Source organism: Myotis brandtii, unplaced genomic scaffold, assembly GCF_000412655.1.
Source record: "Myotis brandtii unplaced genomic scaffold, ASM41265v1 scaffold59, whole genome shotgun sequence".
Lineage (NCBI taxonomy): Eukaryota > Metazoa > Chordata > Mammalia > Chiroptera > Vespertilionidae > Myotis > Myotis brandtii.
This window is the reverse complement of record NW_005370223.1, coordinates 7,142,732-7,162,701: the sequence shown is the minus strand read 5'-3', so window position 1 is coordinate 7,162,701 and position 19,970 is coordinate 7,142,732. Positions and strand designations below refer to the sequence as shown.

General features: G+C 37.5%; 1 protein-coding gene across 2 annotated transcripts in view; it reads left to right on the top strand.

The window, feature by feature from the left end:
• LRP12 (low density lipoprotein receptor-related protein 12) overlaps positions 1-14,668 on the top strand; it is a 52,290-nt gene extending 37,622 nt beyond the window's left edge. For both annotated transcript variants that reach the window (XM_005879308.2, XM_005879307.2), the window contains 5 exons: positions 1,594-1,729; positions 6,081-6,283; positions 7,756-8,860; positions 10,136-10,268; positions 12,388-14,668. In XM_005879308.2, the coding sequence (XP_005879370.1) occupies positions 1,594-1,729; positions 6,081-6,283; positions 7,756-8,860; positions 10,136-10,268; positions 12,388-13,254 (2,444 nt within the window). In that variant the 3' untranslated portion in view covers positions 13,255-14,668. The remainder of the gene's footprint in view (positions 1-1,593; positions 1,730-6,080; positions 6,284-7,755; positions 8,861-10,135; positions 10,269-12,387) is intronic.
• The last annotated feature ends 5,302 nt before the right edge of the window (positions 14,669-19,970 follow it).

Genomic DNA, 19,970 nt, shown 5'->3' with positions numbered 1-19,970 from the left:
TACAGCCTCTCCTTTTTTTGCAGGTATCTGGGATTTATTTATCTTCTATAATTGAAACTTTGTAGTCTTGAACAGAGCCCAGGTCCGGCTGGAAACCTGGATTGCCCTTGGCAACCCAGGCTCCCAGCTCCTCCTTGAGCGGAGGCCAGGGCACCGGAAGCAGGTATCTGGGATTGATTTATCTTCTATAATTGAAACTTTGTAGCCTTGAGCGGAGCTCAGGGCCGGCCAGGGCAGGCGGGAAGCTTGGCTTCCTCCATCGCCAGGGGCAACCCAAGCCTCCTGCTCACTCCAGCTCTGTGGCCGCCGCCATCTTAGTTGGGTTAATTTGCATAGTTGCTCTGATTGGCTGGTGGGCGTGGCTTGTGGGTGTAGTGGAGTGATGGTTAATTTGCATCTTTCTCTTTTATTAGTGTAGATGAGAGTGTTCTCTTACCTTTGGGAAGACAGGTGGTATTGAACAGGCTCTGAGCGCTTGTGGTTTTTGAGTTCAGCACATACTTTCTATTTTTCTGAACATTGCACCCATCACTTCTGATGACTCTCTGTGTACCCCTGGCAGCTACTCTTCTAATTTGCTGCTTCTAATCTGTTACTTTAAAAATCAGGTAATCTAATTTGTCTAAATTATATCAACTAAGAGGTTCTAGCATATTAAATTTTACTGAAGGCTTAACCATTTATTATATATATTTGTAGCCCAGTGACTATTTTTTAAATTGAAAGAGAACAAATTGTCAGATTATGAACTGAGTTATGAATAGGTAAAATGTTAAGTGTATTACTGTGGGAGCTCAAGATAGTCACGGAGAATGATCCAGGAAAGTGTTAGTAGTAGTTTGAACTTATTCTATATTTTTCTATGATATTCAGATATCTAATCACATAATGATATTTTAATGACTGACTATTTCAAGCCTTTATTTTTAAAATAATTTAGGAATTATTCTTGACCCTGTAATACAATTGGAAGTATTATGAATAAGTTTACTACTTTGCAGTAATTTTGAAATAATGTTGGCTGTCTTTATCCAATCATCCACTAACTTTTTTAACAATCTAGCTTATTATTATGTTTATATGTGCTTTCCCTTAATTATTTTATTCCTAAGACTATTTATATCATAGTCTTTTATTTAAAGTGTCCAAAAAGCAAAGTAGTACTCCTAAGGATCTATGCACAGTAGTTTAGTAAACATTGAATTTTAGGTAGTTTATAATAAAGAAAATAAATGGTAAAAGGTGAGTTTTGAAAAAAGATGGATGGGTGGGTGGTGGGTGGAGCACGCAATTGATTGATCTCCATGACTAAAGCTAGCAATTCTGACTCTTAAACTGTTATTCCAAGATCCACTTTGAAAACCTCCATGCCTCCTCCAAATGTTTACTTAATTAGGAGAAGATAATTTGACTAAAAGGAAGGAAAGTAAAATATCTCATTAGAATAATAAAAGCTTTTTAAAGTTAATACCATATTTTACTGTATATGATTTGATGTGTGAAGTGTTTGTTTTTTAAAAATAAGCACTGATTTACTTAATGTTTTGTTTTAAAGTATGATAATTAGCTAAGATCGCTTTGGCTATCTTCCAGCTTGTGGAGAAACTCCAGAACAGATTCGAGCACCAAGTGGTATAATCACGAGTCCAGGCTGGCCTTCTGAATATCCTGCCAAGATCAACTGTAGCTGGCTCATCAGGGCAAACCCAGGGGAAATTATTACTATAAGGTAATTCTGGCATCTTTCTGTATTATTATACACTGTTTTATTACAAAATATTTCCGTTTCCAAGTATCAATATTCAACATATAAAAAGATGATTTTCAGAAAATGTAATAAATTATAGTTATCAGTATCATCTTAAGGGTCAGAATAATAGTCCATCCCAGCCGTGGGCAAACTACATCCCGCAGGCCGGATCCGGCCCGTTTGAAATGAATAAAACTAAAAAAAAAAAAGACCGTACCCTTTTATGTAATGATGTTTACTTTGAATTTATATTAGTTCACATAAACACTCCATCCATGCTTTTGTTCCGGCCCTCGGGTCCAGTTTAAGAACCCATTGTGGCCCTCGAGTCAAAAGGTTTGCCCACCCCTGGTCCATCCTTTCCCTACTCTGAGGACTTGAACTCCTACTGGTGGTAATGGATTTGCACTGAGTCATTCATACTTTTCTAGGCCACTTTTTAACAAAAGGTACACATTTGCAAAATAGCTTATTAGGTTCAAGAGTGTAATTTTTTTTTAAAATATATTTTATTGATTTTTTACAGAGAGCAAGGGAGAGAGACAGAGAGTTAGAAACATCGATGAGAGAGAAACATCGACCAGCTGCCTCCTGCACATCTCCTACTGGGGATGTGCCCGCAACCCAGGCACATGCCCCCGACCGGAATCGAACCTGGGACCCCTCAATCCGCAGGCCGACGCTCTATCCACTGAGCCAAACCGGTTTCGGCACAAGAGTGTAATTTTTGGCCATGGGACAAATAAACAAAACTCATTAATCCACTTGGAGATCTAGCCTGTAACGTCAGTCTCATTAGTAGAGTCCTCTACCTTAACGAGTAAAACAACAATAGGGTATGTCTGAAACTTGAAACATGTGCGAAACTTGAAACAAGCTGATAATGAATAAATGTAGGGTTTAGAAAAACAAACCTCTGTTTTCACTTTGAAACAAAAGAACATTGGTTAAGAGCACAAAGTTGAAAAGATATTCCCAGGGAAAATAGCTAGAAGTTTAAGATTCTGAGAATAAATACGATATAAATAAGAAAGATTAAGATCCATTTTAAAAACATTTAAAATGGCAGAGAAACACTGTGGGGATAAGATATTAAGGAGAAAATATTTAGTGGAGCTAGATATTTCTTGCTTATGGAAATTATATCAAGGCTCTGGGGATGGGGGGGGGTTGTCTGAAGGGGAGGGGAAAAAATTAGTGTGCCTAAACAAAGAACTGTAGTTGGCACTGACACACAAATAAAAATGCCATTCCTGCCACAGAGATGGTGTCTGCAGCAGCACACAGGGCCTTCGACATTCCTTCACTATCTCGTTTCTGTAGGTAAGAAGCATGGAATTTTAGAATTACTCGTAGAAGAAACTTGGCAGATCATAGACTTAAATCCCTCCACTTAACATTTATTAAAATGAGATTGTAAATGGAGCCTACTTTTGTATCTTTTCCCCTCTTTTCTATATCCTTTTATTAATTCGAGAACCATTCTCTCTTGAGACACACAACTGTGGTCTATTCCCATTGTTCTGTGGAAGCCGTAAAACAGGGACCACGGGGCTGGTTTTCCTTTGGCCCCCTCCGCCCCAGGCCACCTCTTCCACTCCTGGGGGGAGTGATTCTCTCCATGCATTGGTGGGCTGTGCCATTGACGTTATCTTTCCGCAGACATACCAGGTTGGAATCTGAGCAGTATGCCTGTTTTTCCGTTACTTGTAATATGACCAAGTATAAATGTGTGTATAAAATAGCATTTTTACCATAGGGGTTCCAAGTGTTGGATCATTTTCATCATAAAACTAGAATTTTCAGAGATTTTTATCTTTTAACCTAAAAAATCCAGCCCCAAAATGAAATGTGCAGCCTCCCAGATCAGTTATGTAAAACTTGGAAGTTCTTGCCAGCACGGAGGAGGTTGCATGGATTACTGCCATCTGGTTCTGATCATGTGTTGGATCCTTGAGATTTCACAAGTAAGCCACCCTAAAAACAAGCAGAATACTGAAATGCAGAATAAAATTAGAGGTGAGCTCCATATCTAAAGGAAGATTCCCTAAATTCTGGAAGGAGTTACTGAATGGATGTACACAACCTAGTGAATCAGACGGTGATTTTCGTCCTAGTTCTTACTGAAATTATTGTCATGGTGATACCAAACTTGCCATGCACATATATATAATCAAGTATCACTTGTGAATAGTGAAGTAAAATCTTAAATTGTTCAAAAGATCAGAGTTTGAAACCTGCTGAGTTCAAGGGGCTTGGTAAATACTTTATAAGTAAAGACAGTGCCCTAAAATTAAGACTTCACCTAAGACTGAGGACAAAGTTGAATAAACTCACTTAACAAAATGTAAAACCAAACCTCCACAAGCTCAGGGTGATCGGACAGTGATTTAATTGCATGATAGAACAAAAATAGTATAAGAATCTCACCCTGTCCCTGAGAATACACAAACATTAATTTAAGGTCAGTCCTAAGTATGAATGTGAAAGCTAAAACTCTAAAATGTTACCAAAGGACATTGTTGAATATCTTTGGGACCTTGGGGTAGGCAAAGGTATCTTAGAGGGGGCAGTAAAAGCACTAAACATAAAGGAAAAAAATAAATGAGGCTTGGTCAAAACTGAAATTAAAAACTCATTAAAAGATACCATTAAGAAAATGGAAAGGCATTCCATACAGGCTAGAAGAAAATAAGAAAAAGAGTTTCAATCTCAGTAAATAAGGAAACACAAAATAGAGCAGTGATAATCTTTTGTTCACCTAATTGGCAACACATTTTTTTAAAAAAAACAGAATATCTCCTTTTGCCAGAGTTATGGGGTATAAGGTACTTTCCTACACACTCCATGGAACATTTCTCTCAGAGGAATTTTGGCTTTTGACCTAGTAGTTCTACTTCCAGAAAAATATGTCTTAGAGAAATACTTGTTCATGTGTATAAAGAGAGGTGCATATATAAGGATTCTTTAAAACATTATTCATAATAGTGAAAAGTGGAAATAATCGAATTGTCTGCCAGCCTTTGTTATAGTTATTCAGAATATGTAGAGAGAAAATATCCTGGTATAATAATCTTAGGTAATTAACTTTATTATAACTTAGTTTAAGGCAGAGGCAAGGAGAGAAAGTCAGATCTTCACTTTTTGGTGAGATATGTTATTAGAAAATGATAGTTTGGTTTTTCTTTTTTCATAGCAGCGGCTAATTATGTACGTGCTTTTATTTACTTGACTTTTTGCTCTTTACTTATGCCCACATTTTGTGAACTACAGGATAATATTTAACTATAAAGTAACTTACGTAAAAAAGGTATTTTCAAACTCTGGGACTTTTCACTGAAAATTTTTTTTATTTTTAGTTCTTTATACTTTGCTCAGATTTATGCTATTTGCTCTCCTGAAAATGTAAACTATAAACTTTTCATTAAGCAAGCAGATGACCAGTATAATCTAAGAGACTGCTGGCTTTCTCTGTGTGTGTTAGATTACAGAGTGGTGTTTTGGGTTCAAACACAGGACAATTTAGGATATTCTGCATTAGCAGTAGTCTTTCCTAAACACATACACACAGAGAGAAGAAGATGGAAAAGGCACCAGCTATCACTTGTTTTTGGAATCTGACATTACTTATAAAGAAGTATTACTCTGGAATCTGAGAGAAAGATGAATATAGGAACATTGGACAGCATTATTATTTGCTGACTAGAGGCCCGTTGCACTAAGAGATCCGTGCAATAGGCCTTCCTTCCCCTGGCTGCCGGCACCGGTTTTCCTCCGGCACCTGGGACCCAGGCCTTTGGTCCGGCTGCAGCGAGGCAGCGGAGAAGCCAAGCCTCTTCAGTCTTCACTCCGGCCGGAGCCTTTAGTCTTCGCTCCGCACCTGCATATGCAAATTAACCGCCATCTTTGTTGGGTTAATTTGCAGTCACTCTGATTGGCTGGTGGGTGTAGCGGAGTGACACCAATTTGCATGTTTCTCTTTTATTAGTGTAGATGATATAGTTGTATGTCTGGAAAACCAAGGAGATTATACATTTATATATATAAAAGCCTAATATGCAAATTGTCCCCTCGGGAGTTCGACCAGGAGTTCGATCGCTCGCCATGACATGCGCTGACCACCAGGGTGTGCGTGGCGCAGAACAAAGAAAGGCCCCGGCCAGCAGCTGGGGAAGGGAGGCCCAGGTCGGCAACCAGAAGGCCCCGATCGGCCCTGATCGCTGGTCAGGCCTAGGGACCCTACCCAAGCATGAATTCCATGCACCGGGCCTCTAGTTGTATTATAATTACCCTATCTAATAGCCTTTTCTGACTTTCTTGTGTTTTGTAGTTTTCAGGATTTTGACATTCAGGGGTCCAGAAGATGCAGTTTGGACTGGTTGACAATAGAAACATACAAGAATATTGAGAGCTACCGAGCTTGTGGCTCCACAATTCCACCACCCTACATTTCTTCACAAGACCACGTCTGGATCCGGTTCCACTCTGATGACAGTGTCTCTCGGAAGGGTTTCAGACTGGCATACTTTTCAGGTGTGTTTCTAAGAAGGAGAAAGGTGCCGAACAGAATTCGACAGTAGTAACTGCTCAGGCACTTGGGAGCCAGTCTTTCGGCAGTGTTCATTTCATCGAGACTGTTCTCCAGGCAGCTGTGAGGGGAGGAGTTAGCAGCTAAAGGTCCAGGGGCCCTAGAACTGGGCTTTAAAAAGGTGTTTTGTATCATCCTAATGAAATGGTTAATTTTATAAACAAAGGCCACTTTGCTTTTAAATATTTTAAATACATTTAGTTTAAAAGAATTTTTTCTCCTTTCGCTACTTCCCCGTATCCTGAAAGTTACTTCAGAATACATTTTTGTTTGTGAATTACCATTGTCTTTACAAAAAGACACACTCAGATTCACCCTCCTGGTTTATAGTGTATTGGCTATTTTTAAACTGTATCCAAAAGGAGTGACCAGGTCATACAAATGTGAATAACTCAGCAGTGGAGCTATGTATATTTTTTGCTGAAATAATTTTACATCTTCTGAGGCACATGGCCTTTTTTAGCAAACTTATGTTCATTTTTTTTCCTTAAAAACATAGTCTTTGTACTATTTAGGTTCTGAAGCACATTTTCTGTCATCTATTTACCAATAAACAAGTTGTTAGTGGAGATGTTAGCGTTGGCCCAACATTGTCAATTTTGGGAGTGTAGGGATCTAATGTTTGGTTTTCTTTCTCTACCTCATTGTTTTATATTCAGGACGGTACACTAAGATAGTTAGAATTAGATGAGCATTTCCATTTTTTTCTGTCTCCTTCCCCCTATTATGATGATTAAATTTATACCTTTATCTCAGATTCATGCAATATTTTGCAGTTATATTAAAACAATAGAAATTATAGAATGGAAGTGCTGTGTTATGATTGCATGAAATGCTATAAACATAAAGTTGATCATATAATCTTAGCAAAAATTTAAGTTAATAATGGGCCTACAAAATATGCTATAATATACATAGCAAAATATTGTGTTATCTATATAAACACCTAAAAAAGAATATGAGAAAATTGATTTGAAAAGGTGATTCCTGTGGATGAATTTCTCTTTATTTCAAAATGTCTATCATTTCAATGTTTATGCAATAAGTTATTTAAAATTTTTAGGCAATATATCCTGTTGGTTTATGTGTCTTACATCATTTTACTGGATGTTCTGCAGTAAAATAGCTTTCTGTAAAAACAGAATTGGTTTCTTCTCTTTAAGATCAAACCGCAAAGATCTTTATGGAACAAATCATAAGTTTTTAATAAATTGTTGAGTAATTAGTGAGCTAATATTAATTTGCCATTAGAGCTTAACCTACTTTTTAAAACAAGATTTTTGAAACCCTTTCACTTGGGCTTACTCAGCATTTATTATAAATATATCACTCACTCTTACGTATTTTTTTATTTTAAAGAGCATGTTTTTTTCTCCTTACCTCTCCGCTCCCTCCGTCCCTCCCCATGTTCTCCCAGGGAAATCTGAGGAGCCACACTGTGCTTGTGATCAGTTCCGCTGTGGGAATGGGAAGTGTATCCCGGAAGCCTGGAAATGCAATAACATGGATGAATGCGGAGATGGTTCCGATGAGGAGATCTGTGCTACAGAAGCTAATGCTCCCACACCCGCTGCTTTCCAACCCTGTGCTTACAACCAGTTCCAGTGTCTGTCTCGGTTTACCAAAGTTTACACTTGCCTCCCCGAGTCTTTGAAATGTGACGGGAACATTGACTGCCTTGACCTCGGAGATGAAATAGACTGTGATGTGCCAACTTGTGGGCAGTGGCTGAAATACTTTTATGGTACTTTTAATTCTCCCAATTACCCAGACTTTTATCCTCCTGGAAGCAATTGCACCTGGTTAATAGACACTGGTGATCATCGCAAAGTCATTTTACGCTTCACAGACTTTAAACTTGATGGTACTGGTTATGGTGATTATGTCAAAATATACGATGGATTAGAGGAGAACCCACACAAGCTCTTGCGTGTGCTGACTGCCTTTGATTCTCATGCGCCTCTTACAGTGGTTTCTTCCTCTGGACAGATACGGGTACATTTTTGTGCGGATAAAGTGAATGCTGCAAGGGGCTTTAATGCTACTTACCAAGTAGACGGCTTCTGTTTGCCTTGGGAGATACCCTGCGGGGGTAACTGGGGGTGCTACACGGAGCAGCAGCGCTGTGATGGGTATTGGCATTGCCCCAATGGGAGGGATGAAGTCAACTGTACCATGTGCCAGAAGGAGGAGTTCCCATGTTCCCGAAACGGTGTCTGTTACCCTCGCTCTGATCGCTGCAACTACCAGAATCACTGCCCGAATGGCTCGGACGAAAAAAACTGCTTTTTTTGCCAGCCTGGGAATTTTCATTGTAAAAACAATCGCTGTGTGTTTGAGAGCTGGGTGTGCGATTCTCAGGATGACTGCGGCGACGGCAGCGATGAGGAGAACTGCCCGGTGATTGTGCCCACCAGGGTCATAACCGCGGCCGTCATCGGCAGCCTCATCTGCGGCCTGCTGCTCGTCATTGCGTTGGGATGTACCTGTAAGCTTTATTCTCTGAGAATGTTTGAGCGAAGGTCAGTATCAAGACAAAACTACAGTGGTAATGCCCTCTACGATAAAAATACGGCCCAAATATTTATGACGAGCACCTTACTTACTGTGGTTAGCAATATGTCTTTGTTTCATATTATTTTAGAAGTAAATAAATATTGTTGATGATTTAAGAAATTAGTGTGAAAAGCTGGACTCAGAAGGCTACACACATTTAAAAAAGGGAATCAGTATTTGGAATTATGACGTGAAAATAGTTGATCTGTATTTACTGGTTCCTATTTTCAGATTAGTCTGTTTTGTAGGAATTTTACAAGCTGCGATTCTGAGTTGTATTTTGTAACCCGTATTTTTATAATTTCAGATATTTGAGAACCTACTGTGTTCAAAGCGCTATACAGATGAATAGAAAAATGAATAAGACAATCTCACAGGTAGTTTACAATTAGGAGGAAGGAATGAGTGGATAGAATAAGATGGCAAAAATGTTAAGTGTTGTAAGAGCTATAAAACAAACTGGCACGAAAGTGCAAAGATGCCTGGTCTCATAAGAAGGATAGGGGAGGCCTTCATTGAACAAGTGCCACTTGAAATCTATGAGTACAAGGTAGATAGGGAAAAGGTATAGTTGAAAAAACAGCCTGGAAAAACACATAGAAATAGGAATGCCAGCCGTGCTCAGAGGATAAGCATAGTTCAGTTTGTCCGGAGCTAAGCTACATATAAAGAACTAATAGGAGCCCGGCTGGCATGGCTCAGTGGTTGAGTATTGCAGTAGGCATCTAGTACCTTTTCCTTGTACAGGGATTTTTAATTTATGAAAACTCAGTGGCCCAGTGGATAGAGCATCGGCCTGTGGACTGAAGGGTACTGGGGTCCATTCCGGTCAAGGGCATGTACCTCAGTTGCAGGCTCCTCCCCAGCCCGGGCCCTGGTAGGGCTTGTGTAGGAGGCAGCCAATGGATGTGTTTCTCTCACATTGGTATTTCTCTCTGTCTTTCCCTCTCTCTTCTACTCTCTCTGAAAATCAGTGGGAAAATATCCTTGGGTGAGGATTAAAAAAGAAACAAAAAAAAACTCAATGATCCAGGCTGCCAGTGTAAAGCCCCTGAGGACACACTGCTGCATCTCTGTTCTCAGCATAGGGTAGCATAGGTATCAGTAAATGTTGGTTGACGAAGCTTTTACGATGATCAAATATATTAAGATTCATATTGTTTTAATTAGTGATGATTAAAAAAAATTTTTTTGCTTGCCTTTTTCTTTAACCCTCTTAATTCCCTTGTTTCTTCTCAAAGATCATTTGAAACACAGCTGTCAAGAGTGGAAGCAGAATTGCTAAGAAGAGAAGCTCCCCCCTCATACGGACAGTTGATTGCTCAGGGCTTAATCCCACCGGTCGAAGATTTTCCTGTGTGTTCACCTAATCAGGTATATCGCAACTCTGATTTCTGTTTCAGTGCCTCTTAAAATGAAACCTGTACTTGAATGTCTGATGACGGACCCGTGACTCTCAACATTTCATGCACCTTGGTTGCCGGCACTTCCCCAGTAGGAGGTGTGCAGGAGGCAGCTGATCCATGTTGCTCTCTCATGGATGTTTCTAACTCTCTATCCCTCTCCCTTCCTCTCTGTAAAAAAAATCAATAGAATATATTAAAAAAAAAAAATGAAACCTGTACTTGAATGTTTGATGACGGACCCATGACTCTCAACATTTTTGCAGTGAAGTCAAGGGTTATATATGGAGAATTTGAAAGCATCATTGTTTCATTGTATCTTAACAAATACCACAACATACAAAAGTATACTTTTCATTCTTCTGACTTGGTTCTATGGTTCTTAAGCATTTTACTCTTTTGGTTAATTTAATTAAAACCCAAAGTGAAATTTCTCAAATGGATTTCTACTTCAACTGAACATTTAGAAGACTTAAGAATGAATACTAAAATTAACATGCTAGTAACATATTAGTAACATCCTGGAATAGCCCATCACAGAGGGTGACAGAGAACGTGTGCTGTCACTTCTTCCTGGTTTCACCTGCGAGGGGAGGGGCAGAGGAAACCTGGATCATCATTTGGAAGGAGGTGCCGTTCACCGTTGTGTCCTGGAAAGGCCGTATTTCCAGTACTAACTGCCAGATTGATAAAGCCGTGTTTGTCCCACATTGGAATATTCCTTTCTAATAACCACTAGATGGAGCTTAAAGGCTAGCTTATATAATGCGGTAGGCTTGTTTTTTGTTTTGTTTTTTTCATAATCTGTAAACTCATTCATCTAGAAAAAAAGTAGATTTTCCTTTTCAGTTGGACAATATGTACTAATTAAATCACTCCCATATGTACTAATTAAAAATCACCAATTACAAAGAATAAAGACATAATTTAATACTTAATACTAAACTGGAAAATAAAATTTCATCTTTAAAGAGAAAGAAGGAATTCAAATGTCTCAGATACCTTTGTGTAGTGCTATTAACAAATTAATCTCTTTGTCGTTTTGTTTCCTGTGCCATATTACAAATGTATTTATTTATTTACTTATTTATTTACTTATTTATTCCTGTGCTGTATAACAGATATATTAGTTCCTTTATTTACAAGTCCTCAGTGTCCAGTCACACAACAAATCCTTGAGAACCAACTGTGAAATATAATTTTCACGTTTTGGAAAGTCTCAACCTTGTAATTCAAGATTCACTTGTTCTGTGTTAAAAATCAAACAACAGCAAAAACAACAACAAAAACAAAGAACAGCTATGGGCCTAGTTTCCACGCTGCTTTAGGTCATTTAGTGAATTATGGTGGCGATTCTTCCATCTTCCCAGCTAAAGAAGTATCAGATTTTATCTTTTTTTAAAAAATATATTTTATTGATTTTCCACAGAGAAGAAGGGAGAGGGACAGAGAGCTAGAAACATCGATGAGAGAGATCGATCAGCTGCCTCCTGCACGCCCCCCACTGGGGATGTGCCCACAACCAGGGCACATGCCCTTGACCGGAATCGAACCCGGGACCCTTGAGTCCGCAGGCCGACGCTCTATCCACTGAGCCAAACCGGTTCGGCTCAAATTTTATCTTTTGACTTTGGTACACTTTTAGGATTGGATTACTATGTGAAGTTCTTAAATAAGTAGCTGTTATAATTGATATGAAATATCACCTTAAAGTTGCATATACGTGGCGATTCTTCCATCTTCCCAGCTAAAGAAGTATCAAATTTTATCTTTTGACTTTGGTACACTTTTAGGGTTGGATTACTATGTGAAGTTCTTAAATAAGTAGTGTTATAATTTATATGAAATATCACCTTAAAGTTGCATATAAAAAATGAAGTGTTAAGAGAATCTTACACAGTGAGCAATGATTCAAGTTGTGGATTAGATTCCATAGTGAGTTGAGCCTGTGTAGTCAAGAAAACTTTATTCTTCCTTCATAGACCCTGGCAGTGAGGAATAGAATTTTCAGCCACAGCACATTCTTACTAGAAGGGTGTTTTCAATCTTTTGTGCTTGTTTGCTTTCTTAAAGATCTCTTCTTTTCGTAGGCTTCTGTTCTGGAAAACCTGAGGCTAGCTGTACGATCCCAGCTTGGATTTACTTCAATCAGGCTTCCTATGGCAGGCAGATCCAGCAACATTTGGAATCGCATTTTCAACTTTGCAAGATCGCGTCATTCAGGGTCCTTGGCTTTGGTCTCAGCAGATGGTGACGAGGTTGTCCCTAGTCAGGGTACCAGCAGAGAACCTGAAAGGAATCACACTCACAGAAGTTTGTTTTCCGTGGAGTCAGACGACACAGACACAGAGAGTGAGAGGAGAGATGCAGCCGGAGCATCTGGCGGGGTTGCAGCTCCTCTGCCCCAGAAAGTCCCTCCCACAACAGCAGTAGAAGCAACAGTGGGAGCCAGTGGAAGTTCCTCCACTCAGAGTGCCCGGGGCGGCCACTCCGATAACGGAAGGGACGTGACCAGTGTGGAACCCCCAAGTGTGAGTCCAGCTCGTCACCAGCTCACAAGTGCACTAAGTCGGATGACTCAGGGGCTACGTTGGGTACGTTTTACGTTAGGTCGATCAAGCTCCGTCAATCAGAACCAGAGTCCTTTGAGACAACTTGATAACGGGGTCAGTGGAAGAGAAGAAGATGATGATGTGGAAATGCTAATTCCAGTTTCGGATGGAGCTTCAGACTTGGATGTGAACGACTGCTCTAGACCTCTTCTTGATCTTGCCTCAGATCAAGGCCAAGGCTTCAGGCAACCATATACTGCAACAAACCCTGGCGTGAGGCCAGGCAGTCGAGACGGCCCCTGTGAGCGCTGTGGTATTGTGCACACTGCCCAGATACCGGACACGTGCTTAGAGGCAACACTGAAAAACGAAACGAGTGATGATGAGGCTTTGTTACTTTGTTAGGTACGAATCACATAAAGGAAATTATATACAAGTTGGAGCAATATCCAGTCATTGTTTTGTAACTTTACAATTAAACTAGTATTAATTTAAAGAGAAAAAAGATGCAGGGTGATTTCTTATTATTGTATGTTAGCCTGCATGGTTAAATTAAACAATTTGTAACTTTAGAGTTTGCTATTTTAGCAGCTAAACATGCATTATGTATTCATATTGTTCAATGATGTTCTTCCATTTGTTTCTCATTGTTTTTATCCTGGTACTGTAGTTCATGTTAGAAATATGGCTGCTGAAACTCATTTGATGTCAGTTTATCCTATGTCAAAACTATTATTTGTACAAAATATCTTATTTTAATTGAACCCTTTCTGCTTTTGCCAATACATCTTGTAACTTAATATACTAGAAGTCAAGGTTGTTAATGTACTCCCAATGCAGGGTGGGGACCCTTATACTCACATGTGTTTTTATTTATATATCATCTGTCCAAATATTATTGGATTTCATCATAATAAGAACTTGTTAAAGGGAAAATAAACTTTGTCTAAAATTTTTTCTCTTATGTTGAACATGCAGTGATGTGAAATTTAGATAAAGTTAGGTAAACTAATGGCAAAAATGGAACTCTTTTATAGGTTTTCTAATCTTGACTTTAATACTCTAATATGGTATTAAACCAAATGGTAAAATTACAAGTCATTTCTTTTTCATCTCTATTTAAGGACAGGATTGAGCGGATGAAGATATTCTACTATGCATTAAATCTTGAACTTTATAAAATATGTACAAAAATTGTACAAGATAAGTTCCAACTGGTAATGTCTTTCCCTGGTATAGGGTTATGCTTGTATTGGACCCTAGGGATTTGCACTAAAAGCATATAAAGGTCTCAGATGAGTTTAGTGCATAAGCACTATCACTTTAAATACTATTATTTGCTACCACAATAACTATATATTTCCATAGCTTTGGGGGGGTGAAGGGGGCATTTTTATTACAAATTGAAATTTCTTTGCTGGTTTTATATTTATTTGTTGTATTTAAAGACTGCATTATTATAAGAAAGTGACTTTTTCAATATATTTTATTCTTGAGGGGGATCATGCTACATGTTGAAAAACAAATTAAATCATTTAGATCAGCCCCTATTTTAAGTAGAGTGATTTGCAAACCCCACATATTATTTTTATTGTCAATTCCTGTTTATTTATTCTTTAGCTGTCTGTTTTCGTAGCTTAATGATTATGAAATATGTACTTGTGTGTGATTATTGCTATTTATTGAGTTTTAAATACTTTGCTGAATGTCATTTTAAAGCATGTTTGAGGTCTTGTGTATTTGTCGTGTTATGCTGTCAGGAGGAACTGACTGAAATGTTTTAATATGTATCAAAATTAAAATGACTTTTTTTGTATTGCTTTGGGGTACTTTTTAAATCTAAATTGCTCTTTATTTTTGTTTCATTTTGGTGCATATACAAATTCAAGCCTTAGAGTATGTAGCATGTCTCTCAAGAAGAAACAACACAGGGGTTTGGGGAGTTCTTCCTTAACTACTTTTTAGTCAAGTTGTTGCTTATACCAGCCCTGGGGGATGAGACTCCCTGCGGACCTGAACGTTACTTGCCTTGGAAAAACTACCTCTGGTTGATGTATTGTCAATCAATGCAGTAACCCAATCAGTTCTCTTTATATTATGTTTGGATGCATTTCAGACCCCTATAGAATATACTGCCATGCATAGGGTTTTTGGGGTTTGTTTCCTAGCACATGTTTTAAATTTTTTCTTAACTAATAAATCTTTCTGGGTCAAACAGTAAAACCTAAGTCTCTCTCCTACCTGACATCCATCTTTGAGTTCCCTTTCAGAGAGATAGATACCAATACCAGATTCTTCTATATCCTTCCAAAATACCGTATAGATACATTAATATATCCATATATAAATGATATATGTAATCTATAATAATAAAAGCGTAATATGCTAATTAGACTGGACATACTTCCGGATGTCCTTTCAGATGACCTTGCAGACGAAGCTGGGCTGCGAGGGCAGCCCAGGTCCCAGGTGCCAGAGGGAAGCTGGTGCCAGCAGCCTGAGGAAGGAAGGCCTACTCTTGCACGAATGTCGTGCATCGGGCCTCTAGTTTATCTATAATATATCAAATTGTATTCTACTATGCATACTTTTTCTTTAAATTTTTTTCAAAAATATGTATCTATTAGAGTTAAGGGTTTTTGTTTCCTTTTTTAAAATCCTTACCTGAGGACAAGGCTATGCTTTTATTGATTTAGGGAGAGAGAGAAACATGAATAAGAGAGTGAAACATACAGTAGTTGCCTCCTATATGTGCCCCCATTAGGGATTGTACCTGCAACCCAGGTATGTGCCCTGACCACAATTGAATCCAAGACCTTTCAGTGTATGGGACAGTGCTCCAACCAACTGAACCACCCTGGCCAGGTCATATTAAAATTTTAATATTAAAAGTAAAGCTAGGTATTTTAATTATTTGATTTTTTCACATTAAATTATTGATCAGCCTGAATTTAAATCACTTCCTTCCCCCCCGCCAAGTTATCCTAGTTATCCCAAAGCTGTTTATCAAATAAATTCATCCTTTCTTTACTTTTTGAAATGACCCTTTTATCTTATAGTAAATTTCCACGTTATTTGACTATGCTTTTAGACTCAAATTCTATTCCCTTCAGTTGATCTGCCTTTCTATTTTGTACCAGTCCTACACTGTTTAAATAACTGTAATTTTATGTGTTTCAAAGATTCTTGCTTATTTTTCATCTTAACTTGATAGAATCAACTTGCTGAGTTCCACAAAACAAATCCATCGGTACTTTTATTTTTTAGACAGTTTTTTTTTTTTTGTAGATTAGTGAAATTTGACATAATTATGTTAAATCTGTCTAAATCATGGTGCCATATCTTACAAAGGTGCCCATTTGGTCCTACACTGTTTAAATAACTGTAATTTTATGTGTTTCAAATATTCTTGCTTATTTTTCATCTTAACTTGATAGAATCAACTTGCTGAGTTCCACAAAACAAATCCATTGGTACTTTTATTTTTTAGACAGTTTTTTTTAATAGATTAGTGAAATTTGACAAAATTATGTTAAATCTGTCTAAATCATGGTGCCATATCTTACAAATGTGCCCATTTGTTTAAGACGCTCCATCCACTGAGCCAAACCGGTTTCGGCCATTTGTTTAAATCTTTTGTTACTTCAGATATGTTTTACATTTTACTTTACAGCTATCTTGTACATTTTTCGAGTTTATTCTTAGAATTTAATCATGTTGGTTTTACATTTTACTTTACAGCTATCTTGTACATTTTTTAAGCTTATTCTTAGAATTTAATCATTATGTTATTATTAAGGAAGTTCTTTCTGTTTATAATTTAGTCTGATTTTGGTATATATGAAGGCTAACTATTTATGTTAATTTTCTACCCACCTACTAAACTCCCATTTTCTTGGAATTTATAATAGTATTTCAGTTCATTTTTGTGTGTTTTCCAGTTACACAATCATGTCCTCCAATTTGCAAAACTCTTTGTCTCAATTAATTGCATTGTCTAGTACATTCAAAATAATGTTGAACATATTGGCTATAATGAATTGGGTTGAAATCGATACATTTAATCATGTTAAGGCACATCCATTAACCCCATTCTTTTTTTAAATTTAACCAAGAATGCATGTTGAATTTTATCACATGCCTTTTCATTATCTATGGAGTTGATCGTATGATTTTTCTCCTTTGATCTTTTAATGTGTTATTAATATATTCATATTTTTGTCATTTTGAACCATTGCATTCCTGAAATAAACTCTACTTGGCCATGTGTATTATGCTTTCGATATATTTGGCATAGGCCCAATGTCTTCATGGACATTTTGGATAGGGCCACATAATCCTTTTGTATCTTAGGGGAGCTTTCTGAAAGAGAAGATTTCTTATAGCAGTCGGCTCGTTTTCCTGATTATGGCTGCATCTCAATGAAAAGGAGACTCACTAAGCAAAGGTAGAGTGGTATCTTGGCACAGACCTCTTTATTTTATTATTAAAAAGCCCAAGTGAAGAACTTCTATAGAGCCCAGAACAGAACAGATGTGGCTGCATGCTATGAACTTGGTGATGTGTGTTGAGCACTACAAGTAGCAGAAATGCAGAGAAGCAATTTATATTTAGAAATTACGATTTAAAAAACAAACGAAACTATTAAACTTTTCTCAATTTCAATGCAGTAGGATCAAGTGTTACCTGAATATTTATTTACATTTCTATCTTATCAACCGAGCTCTGATTTCAAGGAACGTAGAAATTCCTTATCTAATTTGGCTTTTAGATGTAATGTTCCATAGTCTGCCTTCCCTTAAGTACAGATTTTGTATTTGTTATTGTGCATCACGTGAATTTTAACTTCATCGTGATTCTATTAGTTTCCTTTGGTTGGATTTTGTTTGCATGCTTGCTATGTTTTTATTGAGATTTCATCATTAAATTTGGAACATGATTTCCACTTCTCTAGCTCATGCGTTACCATTTGAATCACTAGCCACGTGTGCAAAAACAGTGCTTTGTCCCATTTTCTTAATTTGGAATGAAAATAGCACCCAGTTATTAATACTGAGTACCAACCATGGTACTAGATGCCCATATGTACTTCCTTTCTAATCCTCACGAGAAATCTCTGAGGAAGGTGTCACCCTCAAATATCAGCATATAAGACCAACAATATAAGACCACTAAGTGCATTGTCGCTGAGACTGGGAGCAGGATAACTCTTGGAACTTGAACTACATCTTTAACGTATTATATTTTCACATGGAGAAGAATAGATCTTACTTTATATTTAAGGGTGGTTTTTTTTTACAGCCACATGGTATAAGGATTTCTGTTTTATTTTGGAATAATGTGTGTTTTATTTTTTCATAGCATAAAAAGATTAGAAAACAACCACTTCATACTCACTAGGAGAGCTGTACTAAGAGAGGCAATAACAAGTGTTGGCAAGGATGTGAAAAAACTGGAACCCTCACCCACTGCTGGTGGGCGTGCACAACTGTGCAGCTGCTGTGGAAAGCAGTATCGCAGTGCTTCAAAAGTTAGTTACCACATAGACCCAAAAATTCATCTCCTAGGTATATGCCCAAATAAATGAAAACATATGTCCACACAAAATTGTGTGCATGAGTGTTCATAGCAGCATTATTGATAACAGCCATGAAGTAAAAACAACCCAAATGTATGTTTGATAAATGGATAAACAGAATGTGATATAGCCATACAATGAAATGTTACTTGGCAATAAAAAGGAATGACATGCTAACACATACTACAACATAAATGAACTTTGAGAACATTATACTAAATGAAAGAAGCCATTCACGAAAGACCATATATTGTATGATTTTATTTATATGAAATGTCCTGAATACTCAAAGCTAGAAATAGAAAGTAGATGAATGGTTGCCTAGAGCTAGGAACTAGGTGGGCGGGGAAAGGTGGTGGTGAGTGACTGCTAATGGGTCCAGGTTTCTTTGTAGGTTGATGAACATTGTAAAACTTGGTAAGTATATTAAAAACCATTAAACTGTACAAATAGATGAACTTGTGATATACAAGTTCTATCTCAATAAGCTCTCAAAGATTAGAGAACAAAAGCACAGGTAATACCACCTTTTTTTCTGCTTGCTTTTAAATTTGGACTGAAGCCGTTGCTGCTTATTGTTCAGGAGAATAGCGGTTGTTTTAACAAATTAAAGGTGGAACATACTGTCTTCATCTATTTAGCAGTATAATCTAATCTGATCGACTATGTTACCTGAGCAATTAATATTTCTCGGCCATAATTTTTAAAAAATGGAAGCAATACTTCCCTCGTTGAGTTTTTGTACAGGTGTAACAACTGGCCTTAGCCCAGTGCCAGGTGTATCCAAATTCAACAACTAATTATTCTATGAATATTCATGGAGGGACTACTGTAGGTTCAATAATTATGCTCAATTCACATGTTCTTTAAATTATAATGTGAAACTGTTTAATGTAAATAATACATTTTATAAATCTAGAAAGTCATAATTACATGAAATTGTATGTGCACATTACACAATGTCCACAAAAGGATGCATTAGTCATATTCAAATAAACAAATAAGCTATTTTCCTCTCCAACTTTAAAAGGAAATGATAATAGCCATATATCAATAGAGATAAGGTCGCCAGGAGTGGGTCACCATATTTGTATAGCAAATTGCTCAGCAAACCAAAGGAATAGTTGGTCTTTTCAAGAAGCCATCTAGTGGTTTATTTCAGCATCACAGTTATTTATTTTGCAGAACAATACTTGTTTTTTAATAACACTCGAACGAACTTCTTTGAAAGCAAAACTGCAAATTAAATAGTAAATGAAACTGAATCTGTGTTCTTATTAATATGAACAAAACGCTTAAAAATTCCTCTGGGGGCGGGGGGAGGGGGAGAATTCCTCCGTGGAGTCCCGTACTGTAATTTGACAAGCTGAAAATGAAGTTAGTGAGCGCTTCTTACTAACTGTGACAGGTCATCGAAGATGAATATGATGCACTTATCTGTCTTTGATGCTCGAGAGCGGGAGAGGGGGAGAGGGGAGGAGGTGAGAGATCAACCAAAGGACTTTTATGCATGCATTTAAGCATAACCCATGAAGACAGACAG